At 42.8% G+C, this 20,002-nt stretch overlaps 1 protein-coding gene across 1 annotated transcript in view; it reads right to left on the bottom strand.

Moving 5' to 3' along the window:
* Positions 1-20,002, bottom strand: part of LOC139059516 (nephrin-like) — a 400,294-nt gene that overhangs the window by 51,658 nt on the left and 328,634 nt on the right. Inside the window, exons 7-8 of the mRNA XM_070537938.1 lie at positions 6,527-6,682; positions 4,299-4,391 (exon numbers count right to left, since the gene is read on the bottom strand). Of these exons, the coding sequence (XP_070394039.1) occupies positions 4,299-4,391; positions 6,527-6,682 (249 nt within the window). The remainder of the gene's footprint in view (positions 1-4,298; positions 4,392-6,526; positions 6,683-20,002) is intronic.

Raw genomic sequence — 20,002 nt, 5'->3', positions numbered from 1 at the left:
GCGGGACGGGTTGTCGTGTGTGAAGTGATTTTCGAAAAGGAGACGGAAGAGATGAGTGCTGTGCCGTAACTGTCTCTCACATGAGGACACCTCAACAGCACTGCACGGGGAAGGGGGAATGGGGAGAAAAAGAGGAAGGAAAAAAAGACAGGACGAACGTGGCAAGGGCAAAAAAAAAAGATTAGAATGCGAGTGCGGGTCTCAGAGCCGCGCTCTCAAGTGCGTCGCATTGCAATAGTATAGCACTGCCGAAAGAGCGTGCTTCACGATGGACGAGCGGGCTGCAGGGAATAGCAGCGCGGTCGCGGTATCGCAGGTCAGCCCCAGTCGTCGATAGACTGTACACAAGTCCGTGCGCTCCACACCGAAGGCAGGGCAGTAAAGTAGCAAGTGGTCGAGCGTCTCCAAATCTGATGCAGTCGCGTGACGCATGCGTGTGGTTGCCGCACTCTCGTTCTATCAAGCCGGCGCGCGGTCTACATCTCTCTCTCTCTGTCTCTCTCTCTCTCTCACCCCCAATGGGCTAAGCTGCTGCACGCGCCTGCCGGCCTTGGTGGTCCCTGCTGCTTCCTCGCGCTCTCGTGGCGCAGGACGTCGGTGGCATGCGGCCTCCTTGATTTATCGGTAATACTGTCGAAGTAAATCCGGTTAGAATCAACGTGCTAAGCTAGAAATGGCACAAAAAAACCTGCACCAATTGAATCGCAAGACTCGATAACATACCACGCAGCAAAGCTCGAAAACAATACTCGCAGCGCAAAACTCGAAGGGCCGCTCGGCGGCGTTCGATTGGACATTGTTTTCGCATTCATAACTCATAAGAAGTGCTTAGATGTCTTCCGATTTTCTTTCTCCCTTTTTTTCTTCCATCACCTTTATTCCCATTATTTCTTTCCCTAGCACAGGTTGCCAACCGGTACTTACACTGGCTAGCCTCTTTCTTTGCCACCCTTTTTCCTCTTTCAAAGGAGCGGTACATCTGTGACTCATATCTCCGCGACTAAAGCTTAGCCTTTAACACTTTATTGTATTCCTAAGGTAGCACTTTACGCAATGGCTACTCGAGCACTGACGAGCTACAGAGAAGAGCGCAAGAAATTATGACGACAAGGTACTTCGCTGCTCTGTTTAACCAGCTCCAATAGCGCTGCGGCTTGTTAACTGAAGTAGGAAAGTATCTTAACATTGGTGCTGGACAGTATGAATATTCGAAGCTTTGAAAAAACGAATGAAAGAGGGTCAGATTGGGCTTTCTCTTCTACTCAAATAGTGCGTATCACCAATTACAAATATTTTTTGTATAGTTATAAAACACTGCGAAGCATGAACTGTGCGCTGTGAAACGTAACATCGCAGAAAATGTGCGACAAATTTAATCACCGCGGGCATTTTGGGGCACTAAATCTGAGAACCTGGAAACAGCTCTTAAGTGTATACCAGAGCGATTAGTCAGCGTATGTGCGCGTACATTCAGGGAATTGGACGGTGGGGAGGAAATTTCCGAGAACGAAGTGAACAGAACTACAGAAATAAATGTACGAAATTTACACAGTTACGAAATTTACAGCTGTACAGCAATCAATCAGCAATAAGGCTGTACAGCAATACAGCAATTACAGCAATAAGGCTGTACAGCAATCAATCGCACAGCGCATTCGCTCCTAACGCAATATTTGTGCGTTTAATATACCCCAATGAATAACGTGCAATGTAATGACACATACATGCGAATTTTATTAATACTACGATACGTCCTAGCTTCAATCAGGGGGATACCATGCAACTTGATGTTAAACAAGGAACTCCTTTATTGTAGACCCTTTTGTAAGAATCGTCCACCTACAACACAATAAAGGTCGAAGGTTAGTGAGGACTAGAGCTTTCTTAAAGAATATATCCAGAACGGAGACATTTGTTTACGCGGCGCAACACGCTAGTGCCAACAAGTTTTCCGTAGCAATAGTTAATGACAGAGGAGAACTTCTCTCGGCAGCCTCGCTGAAGACCTCCTCGGTCGATATGGCGCGACAAGCCGTTATAGCTTTCGCATTACTTGACAAAAAACGCAGTACACGGACTCCCGAGCAGCCGTTAGAGCGTTCGCATCGGGATTGATAGCCAAAGAAGCAGCCAGGATTCTGAACGGCAAACACCACTCTGACACTGTTCACCACATAGTCTGGTTCCCAGCTCACATGGGACCAGACCTATTACCGGGTCACCTGAACGCCAATGAGAGAACCCACCACAATGCGCGAGGTATGCCGCGACGGGATGATATCTCGGGTGAGTTCGGGAAAACTCGTCCACAGTGATCTTCTAGTTAGTTTTAACGAAATCACATCTCATTACAGAGGGATTCGGCAGAGTTTTCCCTTCCCCCATCATAAGCTCAACAGACCGCAGGCTAGCACGCTCCGCATGCTCCAGACGGGGTCCTACACCTCTAGAGGCTTTCTGAACATACTCTACCCGTGGTGATTGTGGCGCTGAATATTGCTTATTAAGTCACATGCTCTGGCAGTACACTGTGTTACAGGATTTTAAGGGAGAAGAAGACTGGACGAAGGCCATCACAGACCCGAAACAAGACGTCCAGCTACTGGCTGTGCAGAGAGCCCGTGAACGAGCAGAGAGGCATGGCCTCTCTGCTCCGACACGGGACTAGCCAACGGCTGGGTAGGGACCTAACTAGCAAGCGCCCTGCCTAGCTCCTCAGGACCTCAATAAAGCCGTTTACTACTTGTACTACAAGGATGTGGACAATGTTTGAAATTGTCATTGTGCTATTTGAAACAAAATATGGAATATTTGGCTTGACTATATTCTATTAGCTTTCAATGGGTAAAAAGAATTCCATAACAAGGCATCTCACGATGAAGGCCCACGTAGATGCGATCAGCACTGAATCAATGTAGAGAGACACCCTACTGCTAACGCAGAAGGGAGTCAGGCGCGTACCCAGTCGGCATATCCTCTCTCGCGTTTCTAACTAGACATGCTGCCCATCTACCGGTGCCACCACAAAGGCATCCGCGGTGTGAGTACATATTGATATAGTATTCTCTGATGACACGTGCTCGATTCCATCTCGCACAAGAAAATTTGTCAGATCTTTTTTTGTCCTACAATAGCGCCGCATATGCCCTGTGAACACGTAGCCCGTGAATTAAGTTGGCGTCAAAAAGTTCGTTGAACAGTTGCACGTACCTATTGGCTTATGCTTCGCGATCCAAATTTAGCGTGAGAGAGGCTCATTGAGAAGCGCCAATTAGCCGGTGTAACGTACTCAGCGACCCAACCTGGTCTAACGGTTGGTTTTGAAGAAGGTTTAAAACCGGGCACAGAAGCTCGGTCTTTCACCCATTAGACCACAGAGTATACCTAGTCGATCAAGTTGGCGGGAAAACGATTAGAGACATGCAACATAGAAATATTTATGAATGTGCACGAAGTGTCCAAAGAATGCTATTAGCAGTATTATTCATACAGTTCTATTATTATCCGAGTATACTCGCTACCGTGCAAGAATGGGGAATCCTAGCGAAGTGTCCAAAGAATGCTATTAGCAGTATTATTCATACAGTTCTATTATTATCCGAGTATACTCGCTACCGTGCAAGAATGTGGAATCCTAGCTTGTTTTCAGGAACGCATGTCTCTACCAATGTCGTTGTGCTGACTTCGGAGATACGCTTTGGTCGTTTCCGACAGAAGCCATGCACGGTTCGCAAAGTTTTATTGCTGTGGCTGTTTATTAGCTTAAAAAAGAGTGGGAAGTTTCGCCAGTAATGATCATTTCACTCTATTGGCAAATTTTGGTGCAAATACAGCGGCAAATAGAGCTGTAAATACGCGAACATGTTAAAACTGATGAAAGGGAGCGTCTATTAAATATACTCTTACTAAGAACGCTACGCATTCGTATAAATATATATGTGATGTGTACTGCAGTACATGAGATGCAAGAAAGTCTGAGTAGTTAGATGCTTGAGGCTGTCGTAAAGATTTCTGGAACGACAGCTCCTTCTGCAGGGACCGGTCGTAGAATTTGTTCCCTCGAAACGGTACATTCCTTTACGGAAAAAGACTAAATCAGAAAATTTGTAGCAAACATTTATTTTTTCTGGGATTTTTATTTGTAAATTTCGAAGCGTTTGTCCTGTTACCCAGTGGCGATATTAGTTAGCCGGATTTACTTTTCTTGGCCAACTTTTAAATCCTTGCCACTGCTCTTATCTTGCACTCACTTATATTTCTTTATGCTTTACGGAGTGCTATGTGACGAATAGACATACCTGCATGCTATGTGGTATCGCGGTCTCCATGGAATGGTTTAGATGCCAGTGGAAGGTCACTTCCGGAGGATCCGCGTCCACGTCACATGTCACCTGTACAGCAGGAGTGAGATAGTTATGCGCTAAATTATGCGTAAAATATATACAATACTGAACAATTTGAACTGGTCAGTTGTAGCTTCAAACATGGTTACGAAAAACAATAAGTTTAGTGACTGGGTATTAGGAATAGTCCACCGGCTAAAATGTAAAATATTTCTAATCTTTACTTAACTTGTAAAACCCCTTCCACCACAGTTCTTATGACTTACTGTATTTTTTACTGAGAGTATATTGGTGGGGCAGTCAGTTTCGCATAATTTTCGTAAACGTTTTGTAGTTGTGCATACAAAGGAGCCAGAGGAGCAAGCAAGGTCAGGAAATTATAAAGGCCTAATTGTAATAATAGCTTTATTGTGTATTGAGCACATGTCTTAAAGGGACGGTGCTGAATACAATTACGCAGCACGTAGGAAATGTACTGCAAGATGTCCAGGGCTCATTATTTACACAAAAACGTACCGCATTCTAAAATATTCTCCACCTTCTAGCACACATTTTGAATAAACCTTAATTCTTCAATCTTGGGTACATCTACTTTGTATTAGGCTGAGAGTCCCGTGCATTCTTGTGAGGAATTCAATGCCATTGTGAGCTAGATCTACCATTCGTTCTTGACAGAACATTGCCGGACACAGAGTTTTAAGAAAAACAATATTCACGTGATGGCCACCAATGAATGCCACTGTAAAAATTGAAGTGTTACTAGCTTTAGTTTTTCAAAAGCGTACGGATATAGTTCCAGATTGTAACACCCAGATGATGAGGGAACAAAGGAAGACAAATAATCAAAGTATTAAACCTGTCCCCCAAAATGTTGCGCCTAATGTATATTATTTTTTAATTGCACTTCTTAAGAATCATTGTAGCGTTAATATAAGTACAGAGTATTTGAGATAAACTTACAATGTTTACTAATCAACCTTTGCAGCAGTGGCTAGCATCAGAATGAGCACGATAAGCGCTGCTATGATCAACAATATACACAGATGTTGATTAGTTAATTGCGTAACTAAATACTTTACGGGGCGCATGTCAATTGCAGAATTAGTGTCAGGGAACACTAAAACCTTGCCCCTTTGCTCGAAACTTGATATCTAGCAGCACTTTTGGAAAATGCGGACTCATAGACCACTGGGTAGGAACATACAAATAACCCAAAGAGCTGCTCGAATTTGCACAGAACATAAGTCTCAGCTCACGCATACAATACACACCAAACATTATACCTTAAGGCAAGTCTTCATTGATGCTGGAGAATTCGAGAATGCTGGCCGCTATGTTCTTATGTATTAGAAACCATTCCCCGTATTGCTTATCTGGGAGAACTTAATAGCAGAGGACGTGGCCATTTGTCAGCACTGTATAAGCCTCACCAATTCTTCTAACCTCACTAAGGCAAATGATATCCCAAACAATGCTTGATAGTTCCTCAAAGAGCCCTGCTCGGCTAGCTTCACTCGAGAGCATTCGGGTGTTAAACGTTGCAAGCGTAAGTTTCCAATGGGAACTGACAGCGTCTAGCAGAAGCTTATGGTTTGGATACTTTCTCACTTCAAGACACTCATTACACAAAGCTACAATCGGAAACATTTCTTTCATCGTAGGGACATTGGCCAATAACGCGCTAAGTTTGCTGTCCGCTACCGCTATGGCAATTCAGCTCAGCAGAAATGAGGATGACAGAAGATTTGTGAAAAGGAAGATTCGTAAACCTTCCCCGAAAGAGAAGCAACATCAACTCTGCTGCTAAGCTTGGGTAGTCACCACCATAAAGTTGTCCGGGGTCCTCTTGTATTCGGCATTGCGCTAGCCAGATCACCGATGCCGAAGGAGGAGGTTTGTAACGCGCCGAAGGTGTTAAAGACAGCTCCTCTGCCGACACTTTCATGGCGATCAAGCTTTAGGAACACAAGTTCCACGGAAGACACCGTTTAATAAAATATTGCTTAGCAGGAAGCCACGCGCCAACAGCCGTTCAAGGCAGTCAACATTCCAACAGGTTCTGAACTTCTCTTCAGCACACCCTCTTTTCTTTTCGTTATTTCTAGGCAGTCGCAACAGACACTCATCGCGTAGGAACATTGCAAGGATGCGGAGGAAACGGGTACGGCGCAGATGCAGCTTGCCTGCAGCGGCTCGTGCCTGGCCGCTCCGTAGATCAGCTTCTGCGACTCGTGGCACACGGGGGCGAACTGGACGCGCAGGAAGAGCGGCTCGCTGCGCGACTGGCCCAGGCTGTTGGCCGCCACGCAGTGGTAGTGGCCGCGGGCACGGCGACCCACCTGCGAGAACAGAGGAGGAGGATAGATTTGCAAGGAGCGAGTGCCAGCCTCGGTACGTTTTCGTTCTCTCTCTCCTTTTTTTTTTTTTTGTCCAGCGCTAAGGTATACTTCGGGCCGGCCAACAACGACGCCGCAAATTGAAATGCATATAAAATCCAGCAGTGCATATATGAGGGCACCACTGGACCGATTTGAATGAAATGCGTCGAACTTAAAAGAGGAGGTTAAATTGTAGTGACTATAGGAAGCAGAATTTTCTTTTGGGCCTAAAATGTTTTTACCAGAATTAAAGAAAATTGGTAAGGTGAAAAGAAAGTGCCGAAGTTTACAAACTTTTAACTTTGCATTGAAAACAAATATCGCAGTTCTGTAAACTGGATCTGTTACGGCAACTAAAGTGGACGAAATTAGCATTACAATTTTTATATTGCGCGATTTTCTTACAGTGTGTACAACGGCTCCGCCGAAGCCCTACTCACACATTAATGACATGCTTGAGAGCCATGTATAATACACCGATGTTTTTCGTTTTAGATATGCTATGAGATGCAGTTGACGGAGAGGATAAATAATATTTCATTGCAGAGCTACAGAGCTCTAAACTTGATGCATTCGTCTACTGAGAATTTGCAAACAGCCTAAACCGAAATTCTCATTCCAATGGTCAATAGATATCAAATTTTTGTTTTAAATCTAACAAGCCTCACCAAATTTGGTTCAGTGGGTGCAGACAAAGACAAGTTCTTCTATTGTAGTCAGTTAGAGAGGAGCTCACGAGCTCAAGCTTCCTCTTAAGAGAAAACAGGAAAAAAGTCAAGACGCACACAAAAGCACTGCTTTCAACAGTGAGCCTTTTCGTCTTTGTCTTTGCACAAGAAAACAATCATGAAACAGACGTGAGCAACCATTGCTGAAACCGTTTAAGAAACCATTGCTGAAAGTACCGCTTGTTTGTGTGTCGACTTTAGTCGGTTTCCGCCTGAGTCTCTGCTCTAAGAACAAAAAAAAAAACAATAGATTGATGAGGTTCAAACAGACGCTGAAATCTAACGTCGAATATGATTTAGAATAGCGAGATGCGAGCTCTAGAACTTATTCGCATTTAATCTGAAAAAGTTTGCTCCGTCTGGTTCATGGGCTTCTCTCTTTGCATTGACACACGTGTGGATATATTGCTCATTGCGAAATCGCGACCTTTGAAGCGAAGATAAACTTCGGTTGAAGGGCATTCCTAGACAACAGAAAATAGTAGCGATTTACTGACCAATGCTTCTGCAAATTATAGATAATAATTTCTCTTAAGATACATGAATGCTTTAGGCCTGTCTCGTCATTTTATCTGATACAAAATGTTTAAAGGAGAGCGGGAACTGTTCTTTAATATTCATTTAAGAGTAATTTCATGACGAGTGCCGCAGACGTGTCCCTCGGCCATATAAGGTTTAAAAAAAATCATGGCTACTCATTTCTTTCCCGAGCCACATCCGAGTAGGTATTGGATAAAAAAAAAAAAATTGCTCCCTCGGGTCGTGCTGCCAATGTTTGCTCAAGTTCACCAGACATGGTTCTTCGGGGAAATAGTTCAGCAACTATATCGGTGTATAAAACTGCACGATTGAGCCTGCCGAACTTACACAGGTCTCTTTTAAAATGTAGTAGTGTCTACTGCCAATTTCAGGGACAAAAGAACACTTGTAATGCTACCTGCTCCCCAAAAGATTGCCAAGTTGACTATTCTTGCAGAGAAAGTTACTATGATTTGTCCATTTTAGTTATTGTAATTGACTTCCCTGAACTTTATCTTAGAGCAAAAATTATTTTGCGCCAATAATACATACAGGCGTTCTGAAAGAACGTGAAAAGAAATGCCAAGATTTAAGTTTCCGTAGACTTTCAGCCCTGATGTTCGCACTGACTTGCTCCATATAAAAAAAATCACACCAAGTGCATTATATACGCCATTTTGTTGGCCTTTCAGTTCCCTTGTTATTACCGTCGAGAAGACAGAAGAGAAGCCGTGTTGAGCATGCGAGATAATATTAGGTTCAGATAACTACTCAATTATATGTTTGAAAATAATGTGTTCAGATAGTATGCGAGATGTTGGTATTAAAGAAACAGGTCGGTGCTTCGACATTATCTGCCTATTGCCGTCTTTGTGAATGGAAACAATCTTAGCCCATTCCCAGAGTATTGGAACACTGGAAGATTCAACGAATGTTTGAAAAAACTAGATACGATTACGAAGAGCTCAGAATATTGCCGTAACAACATATCGGCTATATTACCTGGTAAAGCACTTTTAAAAGTATCGATCTTGAATATAAGGTTACGTACAGCAGCTGTGGTGATTACCTCACTGCGAAAAGGTGCTGACGAATAATTAGTGCAAAACGTGGAGGTGCGTGAATCGTCACAGCTGGAGACTGATTTAAAGTAGTAATTAAAGTCTTCAGTGCTACTAAGGTTATCTGAGCATGGTTGATCGGCATCAATAAATGTAGAAGAGCGCTGACTTTGTGGACTGACGGTTCTCCAGAGCAGTGATGGTTTGATTTTGATAAAGGATGACAAAAGGCCAATAAAATATAAACATTTTGTATTCGACATAGCAGATTTTAACCTTCTTCTGAGTGTGGACAATACTGCAGCTTTCATTGGATTGGCAGCGTAGAGCTGTTTGCAGAGACGCTTGATGCGATGAATTAATTTTACAATCTCGTGTGTGTGCCTCGGGTCCTTGAGATTGCGCTTTACATGCTTGTTTGGAATGTAGTCAGTCATACATTGATAGATAATTGTATAAAAACGATGCAAAACACCTCAACAGAGGAGTGATTAGCACGGTCAGAAAGTCATCAAAAGAGAATGCGACCAACCTAATTAGAGAGTTGTCATCGGCACGCTCGAAGTTCAATACATTCTCATGTGAAAGAAGCTTAAGCACATTTGTTAAATTCGAATCAACTATGACACCGTTATGGTCCGAAAGCCTTCAACAATATCGCAATCATGACGATTTCGCCTAAGTTGCTCATTCATGAAAACAAGGTCAATAATATTATAATGATCGCAAGGTCACGAGTGATGCCGTTTGGGAAGAGCTACTTACGCTGACTGTAACACCACATTGAAATATGTTTATAGCAATGTTCGTACTTATCTACTCTGTCCAAGGTATTAATGAAGATATGGCAATCGAAGAATGCAAGCATATCGAATTTCAAATTTAGTACCAGTGGTTACTTTACATTCTGTGTCGATTCCTACACGTGCCTTGGAGATAGAAGCACAACATGTTGGACGACTAGGATTCAATTCACCCTACATAAAACCAGGGCAAAACGAAAAACTAAAGTCAGTCATACGGAAGACGAGAAGGCATAATTTATGTTTTCCTCGTCTCCGCCTCTCTTCTTGAAATGTTCTCGTGAGCTTTTTATTTATGGTGTGTTTGCGGAGCTTCCGCGATCGAATACGCGGGGGTAATGTCAGTACAAAAAGACGCCCAGATTGAAATACGCTAGTGTTAGAATTGAAAGCAGCTTCCCGTTTGCTTGCATTTCGAATATGTATAGTCTGCGTTGGACGATTTCTCTTGGCACTCTCCATTTCCTGTGTGCTTTTGCCGATCATCTTCCAGAGATGCAGGAAAAGGATCCCGGTCGAACTTAGTATTGCTTACAGCATTTAAAATTTATTGCGTTTCTCCCACGCTTTCTCCATGCCGAGTATGCATCCTGCCCTTTGCAACAAGCTTTAACGATCGGACGCCGGTGCTATTGAAATGTTCGCTTAGTCGGGGGAACGCAACCCATTTCCTCGTCTGATATACTTGCGTGAATTGGTGCCTTGACGTTTATTGCATAGACGCTTCACATTGGTTCTTTACGTTGAAAGCACAGGGGAAGCATTGCTGATTTATTATATACCATAGCTTACTAAAACACGTCTTATACCGCTAACTGTAGGGCTTTAAATCACCAGCACTGCGTCTACTTTGACATTGCTATTCTATCGGCTTGTAATTCTATTGTCTTCGTTATTGTTTAATACCTGCGATTGTACGGAAAGTTTGGCTGCTGAACAGCACACTATCGCCATTTCGGAGACAAAGAACAAAGCAACATTACTAGATGAGATAAAAACATCAACAGAACAGGAAATAATGTGCAGCTTTCACAATCGCTAACTGGGGAAAAAAAAGACTGCAGAAGTTCTGCAAGTATACCAAGAACTTGACATAACGTTGAAAACTAGCTTCTCCGAAAGAACATTCGCGTTGAAGGCCTTACTCGCGCTATTAAAGTTCTTTCGGTCTACGGGGCTTTACCACAGACTCTAAGAATGCCGCCCCCTACCGCTCTGTAGTGTACGCGCTTCGTTCGTGCTTGTCTCCCTTTCTTTCTATCTCCCATTTCCACTCTGTTTCTCTGTTTATCCTCCTTAATCCTTCCCCCTGCGCAGCGTAGCCAACCGGAACTACCTCTCGTTAACTTCCCTGCCTTTCTCTGCATTACTCTCTCTCTCTACACACAAATCATGTGTAATGCAGAAGCAGGGCTTGACACGTTGCAAGTATTAGTAGCTTCTGCTCATTATAAACACTTCAGTTTGCAAGAAAAGCGATGTTTGTCTTATTGAAATTTTGAAGCATGCTGTTAGAGAATTAAATGTGTTTCACGCACTAACACCCATTCCTAACTGAATATTTTCGGCTCAATCGCAGAGTTTTGTGCATATATCTCTGGATGCGTAGCATCTGTTCCAACTCAAAAAGAAATTCTGCATTTTCATGTTATAGCTGTTTTGCTTGACCTTTGGCTGATTTCTGCATGTAGGTTTAGGTTGAGATTATGTTACCTTCCCATACGTACAACCTTTCCCACTTTCCCGGGGTCGACTTCACAAAGCGTTTCGTTCGCAATAGCGCTCTGCCATTGGCTGCCCGCCAGCGATAATAATATTTCCAGCGATAGGTTTGGTCGGCATTTTCTCATGCGACAAATTGCAGCGTAAGATATTTCTCAGAAATAAATTAATGCATCAACGAACGAACAATACATTCTTAAATACAAAACAACATTCTTAAATCGTCAAATACTTCTTGCCAAGTTTAAAAGCTATGACATTCGAGGAGACCCTCTTGAAATCGTGAGTTATTTGCCGCGTCGACGTCACTACGTTAACGTTAATGGGCATTCATCTCAAACGCTGCGTCTTACGTGAGGAGTACCGCAGAGAAGTATACTTGGACATTTCTTGTTTAATTTATATATAACTGCATCGTCAATATTTATATTAACTCATTTTATATAATTAATGCTGATAACACCAGTGTGTTGTTCCGCTGTAAAAATCATGACGAGCTGTTTAGAAAAGCTAACGAAATGCTTGTCATACTCGTGCATTGGTCGCAACTAAATGCATTAGAAATTATTGCGGCCACAATAAAATAGACAGTTTTTCGCCCTAAGGGCAAAAGTATATTATGCTCTGAATATTTGGCTTATAGCTCCAATAACGTAGGAATTGTGTCAGCATTCAAAAACCTTGGTGTTTGGTTTACAGAAAAGTTGCCGTGCGATGTGCATGCCAGTCACGTGTGTTTAGCTGTCTCACGTTTGAATGATATCTTACGCCGTAATACTCACATCCTTCCTACTAACAACAAATGGTTGCTTTTGAAATCTTTGTTCATGTCACAAGTGAATTACTTGACATGGGGCACTGCCACGCACACAGCCTTACAGCAGGTCTACGTACTTCAAAGGAAAGCTTTACGCATCATTCATAACTTAGCCAGAGATCAGCCTTCCGCACAGCTCTTTGAAACTGCTGACATTTTAACGGTTTTTACTACTTATAACCTACGCCTAGTTATTCTATACAAATATGAAGTAAAGATCAATATCTCAATGCTTAAAGAACGAACAGAGTTAACTGAATACACTTCTGTATATCCTTTGCGGCTCACGAAAAAATACGAAACAAGAACACCACGCACAAATCACGGAGCCCAAGCGTTGCAGCTGGTCGGAGCTTCATGCTTTCTTCGTATGGCGCTCATGTCTGGAAGCCACAAATATGAAAATTGTTTGATGTAGTGTTTTCCTTCGCTTTTCGCTTTACTTTCAATGATTGTATACAAGCCTAATGTATCTTTCTTTGCCTATGTTTACGTACGCAGGTTATGTATACCGCAACTGCACGCTTCTGAACTGTAATAAGGCTGGAAAGCCTAGTCAAGCTCACTAGAGCTTTTTCTTCCCGTGCCCTCCGCTCTCTGACGTGGTGAATAAACGATTTGTTGATTCATTGATCTTCTTTGGTGCGGCTTCAAGAGCAGTTGCCAGATAATTCATTTGCTTTTATGAAATTTTCTTCGCTTTTTTTCTCATTCGTGGTCTTGATCTTGATATTTTTACAATGGCTCAGCGCAGAAAGGTATCCCTACCTGCCTTTATAAGCATATCAGGCTCATATAAATGCACGTAGCACTATAGAATATATACGGTATTCAATCCTTTCCGCCGAAAAACTGTGTTAGTCGTAAGACGCTGTCGCCCGAAATCCATTTAGACTAAGCTTGGATGCCAGTATCATGAAGTTACGGAAACGTACCAGCCTCGATGGAAGCGGTAATGCTGTGGTTAGTCTCTGGACTTGGCAAAAGGAACTTCCCAGTGAGGTTTATTTTCGTACGCTTCTGTAAAACGTCGTTACGGAAAACAGATTGACTGTTCCGATCAATTTAATGAAATAGTTAAGCCAAGAATTGAAAACAAAGTTATGCAAATTATTATTATTATTATTATTATTATTATTATTATTATTATTATTATTATTATTGATTAGTTTGAAGGTGTTTACACAGATGACAGGAAAGGAAAAGCGAGGAGCATGTTGGGAATTGTCACCGGAAAAGCACAAAGCCTGCCTAATTTTCAGAAAGGAGACAGAAACATCGAAATGGTAGACAGGAAGAATGGGAGGAAATAGGAAAGAAATAGGAAGATGACAAATTTCATAGAATAAAGCAGAGCATACAAAACACAGCACAGTTCACGCACAGTAGGGCAGGTCACTGCAGGTTACGCTACTAAAGAATGTTAAAATCGCAGAAATAGCATCTGAGGTAAGCAAACCAAACAAGAAAATGCACGGTAATTTTCAGCGAAGTTAGGCTCGTAAATGGTAAGCATCGCTGACAATCCTCACTGGCTGCCCTAGGAAAGTGGAAAGTGACCATGTGGGTTGCGGAAAAAGAAAATGCTAAAGAAAGGCTTCGACCTCAAGACAGTTATCTAGTGAATGAAAGCCAAAAAGCGGACGGAGGAATCAAAATAAAGCCACCAAATGCTTTTGCTAGGTTCCCGTTATTCCGAAATGGCTATATATAACCTCACATTAACGAAAATTAAGGTTTTCACGTTCACAAACTGCGCTGGATGCCATATGAGGGATGACGTAGTGCAGGAATTTGGATTAACTGCCCCACCTGTAGTTCTTACTGTGCACTTAAATGTAAGTATACGAGCATTTGCTTTTTCGTTTCACCCTAATGAAAACGCAGCCACCGAAACGGGGAATTCTACCCGCCACTCATCGACAGACACTGCTCCACTGCTACCCCAGATGACCGCATAGTTATTCTGCAGGTCTTAATAAAGAAGTCTGTTGGTTGTTTTCTTGACAGCACCCTCACGGCCTTATGAGCCTTTTTACTTGATAAGGTCGGACGTCGATTGTCAAGAATCGATTTACTTTAATTTGCTTTGTTCCACATGGTCATAAGAAAAACTGTAACAGCTAACCCATACACGCCAGAGAAAGCATTCGCTACGAGAAATTGATCAGTGCACGTTAGTTAACGTTCGCCTAGTCGTTCCTATCAAGAAGATTTGAGTGCCAAACTATTGTTAAGTCTTCCTGCTGCCTATACGAAAACACATATGTTTTATAGTGTCAAATTAAATTATTCCAAGAGACAATTGACAATGAATTAAGACAGCCAATAGAACACTCAACCATCTAGCTATGCTGAACATTCACGTTTATAAAAGAATACAATTTTGAACGCTACAAGAAATACAAGGCTTATGCAGAATTAAACATAGTAATGCAACCTTATTTTAAAAAATGAGGCAGAGGAGCTGAAATTTGGGTGAGAGTGTGAGAATGCGCACTTGACTACAAGCGAAAAAAACACGAGGACGCATGATAAGAACAGCAGATAGGAAGAGTGCTAGATATTCGCTTGGTCTTCTTTTGATCTATCCTCGTGTTTATTTGCACTTCAACTATGCATGCATAGATAAGCGTTAACACCCCAAAATGACTCTTGAATCTGTGAATGAACTCGTCATGTTCGGTGAGGCACACAATGTCTCCTGGTAGTCGATTCCAAGGATTCATAACAAGGACAAGGGTAAGAACCGGTTACTTTTGGCAAAGAACTGTTCTGTGTTAAATACCTCATACGGAAACGAAAACATTCAGTGGGTTGGTTTGATAAGTGCTCAGAATTAGAATGCACAATGAAAGACTGTGTTAAAAACAAACTGAAGAGACAGCAGTATGCATAATTCCAAATAAGACAACAAATTTAGCTATGCTATAATATCTATTGTGCTGCAGGTTCTAAAACAATTTTTTGCTCTAAAACAGGCAATTTTTTTCAGAAGAGATTCAAGCTTCTTTATCAGGTATGACAGATATTTATCAGCTATTTGTGATGCATCATATTTTCTTGAACGGACTAATACATATTGTAAGCTAAGTGTATTGTGGCAGAACTGTAGAAATATATCTTGCGTTTAATGAAACAATGTCACACGCTTCACTAGTTATAGCTTTATTCTGCAGGTTCCGTGCTAAATCAGACGCTAAATGAACACTGAATTACTTAATGTTGAATACATACAAAGTAAACTGGGTTGCTATTCAATGTGCAGCTATATGTCATTGACTTTAAATTTAAAATGAATAAAACGGCTTCTGGCTTCTCTGCTTTTACTTCCTTTCGCGAGTCATGACACAATTTACCTAAACTATGTAAAGAAATTGCCAGTTCTGACGGTTTTCAGAAAAAGACAGGATTACTGAAGATGTTTACATTTTGAGCAAACGTGCGAAATGTTGCAGCTATTTGATAGAGAACATTTGAAGTGCGTGCGCCGATAAAAGATTTCATGAAGCTAGCTAAACCCTTGTTTTTCGCAGGTGAATAAGCGTTATTTAAAATGCCTATAAAGCTTCCTTTTTCCTTGGAAAGAGCAAGAACGACAGCAATCCCGTATTTAAACAAAATTACGACCGTTTTATGTGTGACGTGCATTGGAAATTGCAAGCGGGTAGGTTAATTATTTGCTTCGAAAATACTCAACAAATAGATGTTTTGTCCCCCTTTTCATGCGCTATATAGTGCGATGCGCGTAGTTAGCTTTCCCGATCTTCTCAGTAAACTATGCGAAGCAAGCTTTTTTTTATATATATCTCTAATGTAGGACCGAGGTTTTATATGACACACTCTATATGTTTAATTTGTGTGGGTTAGTAACAGCTTTTGTAAAACATTATATATTGAAACAATCCTCACTTTCTTGCAGTCGTTATCCGGAATGTTTTCTGAGTGAGTAAATAAACTCATTACGGAGACCAAACTGTAAATGCCGGAAGGTGGGCAACCACCATATTGCAGGCAGCTGCAGCTCTGTGCTGAGAGCCTTGACCTGTTTACCAGCCATAGCTGGTCCTCAGCTCTTGGGCTTGTCAGCTGGGCCTCCCACTGGTCTTCTATTCGTGATCAGATGGGAGTTGCCTGCGGGTTCTTTTTGCATTCCCAGACCATGTGGTGAAGGGTGTTTGGCGTATGCAGATTTAGCAGTCTCTTGTATCGACCGTTTCATCGGCGAGGAGGAACGTAGTCTCGAGCCAGCGCACCGCACCACTCTCCACCTCGCACTGGTATGAGCGGATTCCGTTTTCTCCCAGCGGCAGCTTGGAATCGTAGCAGTTTAATGGCGAATTAGCGCTATTCTAAGGTGTTCTGTCTGGGATTTCTGCGATGCTAGATGATTGAACGTCGTCGGTCTACCACTCCTCTGTATTCGGTTGCAAAAATAACTTTCAGAAGCAAGCGTGAAGTGCATCTTCAGCCGCGGCGACTTCGTGGACACTCGTCGGCGGGATAGCAGAGAAGGGTCCACTTTGCATTGTCAGCATAAACAGAAACGACTCCATGCAATCGCGTGTGTGTTCAGAAGGTTTTCTCCTCAGAGAGCGCTCGGTGACGAACTCGGAACTCGGCACCCATGATCAAACTGGGACATGAAAGAAAGGCGCGTATTCGAGTCGGTCAACTATTGTGAATGGACGAAGTTAACTATTTCATCGTGCACAAACATTACGCTTATTCTCTTCAGACGTGTTTTAAGATTATCATGCTTGGCAACCAACGTTCTCGCCGAAGTTAACCGAGGACGTATTATGAAAACAGTACGTGCCGACTAAAAGAAATAAAGGTGTGTTCTTTTGCATTCTGTGACCAAAGCCATGCCTACCGTGTGCGACCGGCCCTATAGTTCACATGGGCTCTTCCGTGCTTCCGAATCTCGCCGGCAAGCTCTCGACGCCGCTCATCGCGCGCTGTATTCCTACAGAAGATCAAGTTGCTGCTTCAAAGAATAGTTGTTCGTTTTTTGGCTCTGTCGAGTAAGCGAGGTGCCCTTGCACGCACAAGCACAATTCAAGACCTAAGAGCGCGCATAATCTTTCAATGCGTCACGTGCGTCCGGTAGATCGTGGCATATTCGCAGCGACTAGCATCAGCCGATTTTATCCATGTTAGCAGCCATTTCGATCTAGTTATTTTCCAGTTATTTATTTTGCAAAGCTTGATGCCCGCGTGCCCGACAAACAACGTTTAGAAAATCTTAGCGTGAAAATTTTAGGAGCACGAAAGCTAGCAAAACGTGTTTCCTGGGAGCTTCGCAGTTAATTGGGTTGGGATGTACGCTGGTGCGGCACACCGCATGACGCATGGAGACGCCTCTGATTGTTGTCGCATGAGTGGTACCTTAATAGAGTTCGGGGTTCGATATACAATAATACCACGTTACATGCATACGTTACGTATCGAGGATGTTCAAACTTGACTATCCTCCTATTTGAATCGTGGGCAGAGCTGGGGGAACGCCTCTAGGACCGCTGCCTTTCTATATTGGGGATATATCAAAGCTAAAAGCTTAGTGACGACACACTGCAAAGCTTTCTAACCCAAGCAACTTGTCGACAGCTCTTGCTAAAGCGCCAAAGCTTGAGACTCATTGTCAACAGCACGTTCGCCGTGCACTCTCTAGCGCGATCCCACATACCAGCTTGGCGCCTGGGGATAGACGGCGCTGTGATCGCAAAATGGCGGTGCCCTCAATAAAACGGCCCATAAGTTGAGTGCTACATGCGTGTAATAGTGCCCAGTGGAGGTAAATGCCCATCTTAAGCCTGCGTACTATGACGGCTTTCTCTCTGTTAAGCTTGCCGTGTGGAGGCAGATATTCCCGCCAGTACTAGTTGCACTGTTACAAAATGTTCCACTATTTGTTTCGTATCATTTTGCCTTGATCTGGCAGCAAACGTTGTCGCGGTGCGGTTGCTCGGCATACATGTTCTGGTGCAGCGGCATGAGCCGCCTGGTTTCCCATCAATATTTCATTGCCCGGGGTGCAAGCAATCTACGTTTCAGGGATTTCTGCGTTCTTGATGATGTTGAGTGCAGTCTTTCTAATTCTTTGTGCCTGAAAATGGCGACAGGCTGCCGACGAGTCTGTCGCGACTATGACCAGCATGTCCGATCAGCAGATCCATGTGGCCATTGCTATGGCGACCTGTTCGGCCACCTTGTTGTCCCTAGCAATTATTGTTGCAGCTGCCATCTCTTCGTTCGGCTTGCTGGTTACGCAGGTAATATATCTCCCTGGCCTGTATCTTGCGGCGGCCGTGTACCCTAGTGCCTTGTTGCTTTCTTTGTTCAGTATTGTTTTGCAGAGCGGTGGCTCTCGCTTGTCTTCTTCATCTTTTGTATTCTGGGTGCATGTTTTTTTCTTATGGGTGCTTCGTGTATCCTTGCTCTGATGGTCGGGAGTGCTCGTTGTGGACGGTTATGTTCTTCATCGAGAGGGTATATGCAAATCTTCTAAGAATACTTCTACCGGCAGTGGTAAGTCTGAGTCTCTCAATTTGCCTTCTCTCGTGAGCCAGGTATTATGCATTCCTAGTTACAGCAGGTTTCCTATTGACGTGATGGGTGGTAGTCTTATTGCCAATTTGTACGTCCTTCGTATCACTGTGTTCAACTAGTGCATTGCCCTATTCTTCATATCTAAGGACGTCGTGCCGTAGGCGATTCGGCTGATGATGAATGTTTGTATCAGTTGGTATATGAGTGTATGAGTACATGAGCTGGTATATAAGACTCCAAGTTCAGATGAGGTGAAAGTAAGGGCATTTTAAGTGCAATGTGAGTCGAACATTTCTTATGTGTGGCTTAATTAGGAGCGTTGCACATAATTCCTCCGTCATTTTGCTATTTCCATGCAATATAGCAGATTCGTAGCTGGCTGTGCCAGTTATCTTCGGTAAACTAAACAAGGCACTTTGTTTATATTTCGCCAAACTAATGAGCAAGTTAACGGTAATGCGCAGGCAAAGTGAAAAAGTGTGTGGGTTTATTGCGCTGTCAGCATCTAATTATTTACGCAGAAACTCTGGAGCGTTGTCAGTGTGTTTTACGATTACCACAGCAGCTTGTGTAGTGCCCTGGCATACCTACACATGCCGTCCAGAACAAACTTAGCAAACATTGGGAACGCTATGCAACATATGCGTACCAATTTAAATACGTGCGGATTATGCACAGCCTTTGCAAAAAATCTGTTTAACAAGTGTTGGAAAGGCTTAAATGCCTATTTTATGGTATGTTTTTCAGTTTCACGAAGTAAGAATACTGTATACGACGTTTATATTTATTGAAAATAAAAGGCACACTATTGCTTATGTGCACGCAAAGTTCAACGTGCCGCCTTATCGATGAATTACGTATTCAACGCTTCTGGGCGTTATAAGAGTGTTTTACGAATCGAATCGCATTGAGGCCGCTGCGCTTGCATAACTAAAAATGCCACTGAGATCGAACTTGAAAAAAATGTGGAAAAGAATATAAAATCCACACGCGAAAGTAAATGCATATGTATAACATAAAGTTTTGCAAAGCAATTCTTTAGGAAGTGCTTGAAATCTTTATATGGTCTCTTTGGATAT

Source organism: Dermacentor albipictus, chromosome 4 (genome assembly GCF_038994185.2).
Source record: "Dermacentor albipictus isolate Rhodes 1998 colony chromosome 4, USDA_Dalb.pri_finalv2, whole genome shotgun sequence".
NCBI classification, from domain to species: domain Eukaryota; kingdom Metazoa; phylum Arthropoda; class Arachnida; order Ixodida; family Ixodidae; genus Dermacentor; species Dermacentor albipictus.
The sequence above is the reverse complement of the archived record's forward strand: the minus strand, read 5'-3'. Positions and strand labels throughout refer to the sequence as shown.